General features: G+C 48.5%; 1 protein-coding gene across 4 annotated transcripts in view; it reads left to right on the forward strand.

The window, feature by feature from the left end:
- Positions 1 to 5,915, forward strand: part of TBC1D16 (TBC1 domain family member 16) — a 33,478-nt gene extending 27,563 nt beyond the window's left edge. For all 4 annotated transcript variants that reach the window (XM_076354139.1, XM_076354138.1, XM_076354140.1 and 1 more), the window contains 4 exons: positions 907 to 1,093; positions 2,245 to 2,424; positions 2,969 to 3,115; positions 3,654 to 5,915. In XM_076354139.1, coding sequence (XP_076210254.1) covers positions 907 to 1,093; positions 2,245 to 2,424; positions 2,969 to 3,115; positions 3,654 to 3,899 — 760 coding nt within the window. In that variant the 3' untranslated portion in view covers positions 3,900 to 5,915. The remainder of the gene's footprint in view (positions 1 to 906; positions 1,094 to 2,244; positions 2,425 to 2,968; positions 3,116 to 3,653) is intronic.
- The last annotated feature ends 259 nt before the right edge of the window (positions 5,916 to 6,174 follow it).

Consider the following 6,174-nt stretch of genomic DNA (forward strand, 5'->3'; position numbering starts at 1 on the left):
TAGCTTCCCTGCATACATAGGCACAGAAGAGGTGTGAGCCTTCTGTGGCTATGGGAGGGTCATCGGTGCTGCAGCAGGGTTGTGGGCAGTTGCTTGGGTCTGTGGTTCTCCTGATGGGGTGGAGGATGAGCACACCAGAGTCTGCTTCATGGGTGTGTGACTTGTAAGTGCGTGCCTACAAAACAGTTGGATTTCATCTAACAGTATGGCTTGGAGCCCCATGGATGTGTAGGCATCATCTCTCCTTTCCCATGGGCCCTTCGTTTCTGTCCTCTTAGTCTTTTTAAATTCTCCTTTTCTTTTTATATTTTGGTGTCTATGTATGCAAAACCTTCTCCTGGAGTTTATTTCACTGGACTGATGTTTGCAGCAGGGTTTATCTGTATGTGTTAAAGCACCTTACAGTAGGGTCGTGTGTCTTTGTACCTGAGATGAACTGTGTTGCTTGTTCCTACTGCACTGTTCCCAGCGGGCTGGCCTGCAGTTGGAAAACAGGAGCCTAAGGAGTTCTGTTCAAATCCATTGTCTTAGGCTGCTGCGTGCTCTTCAGAGTTCTTGTCCATCCAGGAGCCTCTTTGGATTGATTCAAAATGTTGTAATCCTAAAAAACGAGAGTTCCAGTTAGGTATAGCGTTAGTGTATCTTTGTTACGCTTCTAGATATAGTTATTTTAGGGAAAGCGATTCTGTGGGATGCAACATGCTGTACAGGTGCTCAAAAGTTCACAAGCCTCCGGGTGGAATTGCAAGTTAATCTTTTAGATGGTAGGAATGATCTGTTGCTTTTCTGCACTCTGCCTGACTCAGCCTGTATGGTGGGAGTTTGGGGTAGAAGGGAAAGGGTGCTGCGCTCAGCTGTGACGTGCCCCCTCCGTGTCTCACCTCTCCATTTGCATCTCTTCTCCAGGAGGATCTTGCTGAACTATGCAGTATTTAACCCAACAATTGGATACTCCCAGGGGATGTCCGACCTGGTTGCCCCACTCCTGGCAGAGGTCCTAGATGAGTCGGATACTTTCTGGTGCTTTGTAGGATTGATGCAGAACACGATCTTCATCAGCTCACCCCGGGATGAGGATATGGAGAAACAGCTGGTGAGGCTGAATGCTGAGCTCCCTTTAGCCCTGTCTTTAGCTTCTCCTCTCCCCAGTCAAATTAGAAGAATGCCATAGAGCAGTTACCTGGGCTGTTGGGTTCCAGCGTGCCGAATCACACTCCAAAGCCACAAAATACCTGATGGATAAAATTGATCCTGGGTGATTGGGACACTCCAGAGGCATTTATAGCCAATAAATTGTCAGAGTAAAGTTACCTGGGCTATGCTAAAGGGTGCTAATTCAAGGAATCTTTTATGACCAAATGTATTTAGGATGCTGCTTGCTTTCTCTTTGCACTTCTCTCAGGCGGTGAAGACTCGCTGGTTCGTTTTTGTCATGATTCTGGGGCATTTGGTGTGAACGAGGCAGAGGAGTTGATTGAGCTGCAGCCCTCTTCTTTGTGGTGTTTTTTTTAAGGTCTTAATATTTTTAAAAGATTTTTAAAACGATGTCCAAACGAAAAGCTTTACATATCTGACAGAGGTTCTTAAAATAAGGTGATCTTGTTTAAAAATGGGAACTTTTTAGGTTTTAACATGAGTGTCAGTTGTTTTCTGGTTAAGATCCTGAAAAATCCATTCTAAACCTGAACACTCCTGTCCGGGTCAGGATGGCACCAATTTAAAGTGGTAAACTTGTGGTGGAAACCCCATGGGAGGCTGCTGGTGAGGTGCAGTTAGTTAATGTACAGATTTATGCACTCTAATGTGCCTGTATAGCCAGGCTTTCCAAAATCACTTCCATATTGCTCGGCCTCTATTGAAATGAAATATTGCCAGAGATAGCGATGTCCTTTCTTTTCTCTAGTTTTTAAGGCTCTAGCCGCTTTCCTCAGCCTGAATCCCTCCCCTTCTTTCTTTTCACAATGTAGCTGTCATGGGATTTTCTTCTAACCCTCCATCCTTCCTTGTGAAATAGCTGCCGTCGCCTGTGAGCTCTGGCCTTTAATGATAGATCCAAGCGTGCTCCTGGCTGTGCTGTAATAAACAGGCCATAAAGCTGGAGCTTTTTGTGAGAGAAGAGAACTGTGGCCAGCTCTGCGGGAGCCCAGGTCTGGCACGCTGTGGGGGGCTCCCCGGGATGACGGGTGAGGGCGGCGCGAGTCCTTGTGCACGAGGCAGTGGCTCAGCTGAGAGCATCTTTTCCAGATGTACCTGCGAGAGCTGCTACGGCTCATGCACCCGCGCTTCTACCAGCACCTTTCTTCCTTGGGAGAGGATGGCCTGCAGATGCTTTTCTGTCACCGTTGGATCCTCCTCTGTTTTAAACGTGAATTTCCAGATGCTGAGGCTTTGCGCATGTGGGAAGCATGCTGGGCTCACTATCAGGTTAGAGAGCTGGAGATGGGCACAGCGCGCACCGGGCGGCACTGTGTCCTTTGCTGAATCTTCACCATCTCAGCAAGTGTTGCAGAACACTTCCTTAAAGGCTCTTAGTAGCAAAGTATCCAAAATAAGTAGGTGTTACAAAGGGTCTGTAACTATCAAAGAGGTTTATCTATGTAGCACAGAGGATGGACACCTGCCTCTCCTACTTGAGGATGTCCAGGCTTCAAAAGGAGGTTTTTCAGAAAGTGCTGAACATCCACTTCTGAAGTTCAGACTTCTCTTACACAGCTGGAAAACTTCTTCCCAAAAATCACTAGTCTGCTTTGAAAGCTGGGGTCCAAACCTTGCTCCCATGCTCTAAAAGCAAGAGACTTTGACTCAGCTGTGATTCAGAATTCACCAATAACCCATTTTCAGTATATCACTAGGCAAAACTGGAAGGAGCACAAAATCTCTGCTAAGGACGTGCTTGCGGAGGGTGGGAAGGTTAAGTCAAACCCCTGCCTCCATGTGCTGTACTCCAGCCCCTGGTTTCTCATTGCAGACTGACTATTTCCACCTCTTTATCTGTGTGGCCATCGTGGTGATTTACGGGGATGACGTCATTGAACAACAGCTGGCCACTGACCAGATGCTGCTGCATTTCGGCAACCTGGCTATGCACATGAACGGAGAACTTGTACTCAGGAAGGTAAATGCCTGTGTGCTTATGTGGGCCGAGACTCAGGCCCAAGAGATGAGTCAGGGCGTTGGGAAAATCAGGGAGTGATGCTTCATCTTCCGCATCTCCAGTATCCCCCTGCTTGTCTGGAGCCTGGGAGGGTAGGATGCTGCTGTTTACCTGGAAACAAGTTTTGCAGAAATAAGGGGTAGCTGTAGAGTGCTTAGGAGGTAACGGTATGGTTGGGATAACCCTTGCACATGCTCAGGGAAACGGCAGACAGAGCCGTTCGTCTTTGTGCCAGGGTCCCCAGTCCATCTCGGGCTGGGAGTGACTGCAAGGCCGTGGGATGTGCTGCAGCGTGCGGCGGCTCCTGTGACCTGGCAGTGTCTCCAGTGCCTTGTTTCACCTTCAGGTTTGTGTTCAGGAGGGATGCTCCTTTGCTGAAGCTTTGACTCTTCTAAGGTAGCTAAACAGGAGGATGGGACGGGAGGCCACGGGCTACCTCTGCTCTCCGTGTTTGTCCTCTGGTGAGGAGTGAATGACTTTGTCTCTCTCTCCCCTCTAGGCGAGGAGTCTGCTCTATCAGTTCCACCTGTTACCCCGCATCCCCTGCAGCCTGCATGACCTGTGCAAGCTGTGTGGGACAGGAATGTGGGACAGTGGCTTCATCCCCGCTGTGGAGTGCTCTGGCCATCACCCAGAGTCCGAGAGCTGCCCGTATGGGGGACTGGCGGAAGTGTCTTCTCCTAAACCAGGAAGCGAAGGCAAGAGAGGCTTGAAAACACGGGACGTCTTTGCTTTCCGAAAATAGCTGTAGAGGAACAGGGTGTGACAGCGGAAGAGGGCAGGGAAGGAAGGATGTGCATAGGAAAAGATGTTGAAGACAAAAATGGAGGGATAGCTTGTCAAGGCTCCTGAGAAGACTGAAAGGTGGAGAACAGACAAGGAATGAAATCACTCTACAGGGAAAGCAAATTCCAGTGCACTGGAATTTCGTTCAGGTGGAACCTGAACGAAATGCATCAAACCAGGAACAGTGTTTGCACGTGTTTGGATTTGATTTTGTTAGAAACATGAAGCTTTTCTAGGTCTTAACAAGGACTTTTTATTCTGCCTCTGGGATTGGACTGGTTAGCAACCAGAACTTTGTTACTTGCTGATGAGAAATGAGAACACTAAAGAGAGCCAAGTACAACCAGCAGCGTTTGTGGGTCAGGTGGAAGGAGCAGAGCTGTGGCCTCTCTCTGCGATGTCCCTTCATCCAGAGCATACCGCACACACGCACTCTCTGCTTTAATCATAAACGTGCAGCTCAGTGGCTTCTCTCTAAAGCCATAAAGACCATTTTAATTATAATCTGCCAAAAATAAAACTGCAGATTATTGGGATTGCAGGGAAGGTGTCTGCTTTGTTGGCGAGGAAGAACTGGTCACCTAAAGGTCTTGTCTCTCGCCTTTTCTTTTTTATATGGTATACTGGCTGGCATGATTTTTTTTCCATTTGTACAGAAAGTGTACAGCCACAGGTCTTAAAGCACTGCTTTTCTGTAGTCAGGGTATTTCATAGACAACTTTCAAAGTTTACTTCTTCACGACGTTACAGCAAAGCTGTTTCTTTATGCTGACAACTACAGACTTTAGGCATTTGTTTATGGAAGTCTGTTGTTTCCAGTATGTTTCCCAATGTGCTTCCTTTGGCTCTTCTCAATTACTGAATATTTACTGTCCTTACCTGTCTTTGCCATAGGCTGTAGCACATACACTCCAAGTGGGCTGTAGGCTCTTCAGCTGGTGCCAGTAGTGCACCCTCTTCCCCACCCCAAAGTGAAAATGAAACTTGGTTTGCTGCAGTCATTTTTGCTGAGCTCCGTCCCTGATAAAGGTTTCCCTTGAAGTATTTTTGAAAGGACAGCATGTTTCTCCTCTTGTCTTCTATAAAATTTGCCAACTAGAAGTGGAGCTGGGGCCTTGAGCACAGCCGTGTTGCCAAATGTCCTTACCAAATTCAGTGGCATCCAAAGGTGTGTCCTGAGCCAGCGTTTGTGCCAAACAGAGCCGGGGGAATAGTTTCCTTGTAAGAATGAAAAAGGAGACGCGGTGACAGTGGGCTGTACCGGCTTTGCTGCATCCCTCTGCATGGCGTATGAAGTCTTGCAGCCTTTCCTGGTTGTCTTGCTCCCTCTCACTTCAACCACGCTGCTTCTCTTATACAACTGCGTCTTGGTCTGGTGGGGTGCGAAGTCCATGCTTACTTTTCAGCTTTGCCTATCAGGCATGTTTGTCCTGTTAGCGGCACGTGTGGAAAACCCCATATCCTCATGCGTAGTGCTGCAGCGGGTTCCTGCATCTGACAAGCAGATTTCTCTAAAAATCTTGATGCAAGGTCTTACCCACAGCCTGTTGTGGAGCCCACGTGCTGCGTACCTGCTGGGAAGGGAGGCTGGCAACTGGGACGCTTTGCGTGAAACCAACACGTACCAAGTCCGCGCTGCGTTCGTAAGGGGAGGAAGACTTGACCCTACGCAGGCACCACGCCAAAGAGTGGCTGTTGTGTGGCAGAAGGACAGTTTGGCTCCTGATTTGTGTGCCTTTAATTCAGAGGGTGAAAACCTTCCCCTTGATGAGAGCAACGGTGAAACCTACTGCAGTATCGCACACCTCCAAAATAGCCCGGCTTCGAGAAGTACCGAGGCTGCAAAGCTGCAGGTGCGTGCTGGGGTTGTAGGAGGTGACACCTCACATAAGGGCTGGTGGCTGATTTGCTGCGAAGTGGGGAGTTCTTTGAGATTTATGATGTTTCAGTGAATAATAAAAGTTTGTGTGAGGCATTTGTGTTGCATGTTGCTGTACAGGCTGGATGCTGTACCTTATAGTCGGGGGACAGCACTTGGCTAGACACCATCCCCACAGCTTGAGCCAGTCCTTTTGCAGCTGTACAAAGAGACGTGTTGGGTGCTGGGTCTGCCTTGCTCTCCCCAGGCTCCGCTGATTTCAGCCTGGGGACGTGTGGCAGCACTCGATATGTTCATCTAGATGCAAGCTCTAAGTGGCGGTGGCTGAACTAAGGTCAGAAAAACCACATGTCAG

Source organism: Aptenodytes patagonicus, chromosome 16, assembly GCF_965638725.1.
Source record: "Aptenodytes patagonicus chromosome 16, bAptPat1.pri.cur, whole genome shotgun sequence".
Lineage (NCBI taxonomy): Eukaryota > Metazoa > Chordata > Aves > Sphenisciformes > Spheniscidae > Aptenodytes > Aptenodytes patagonicus.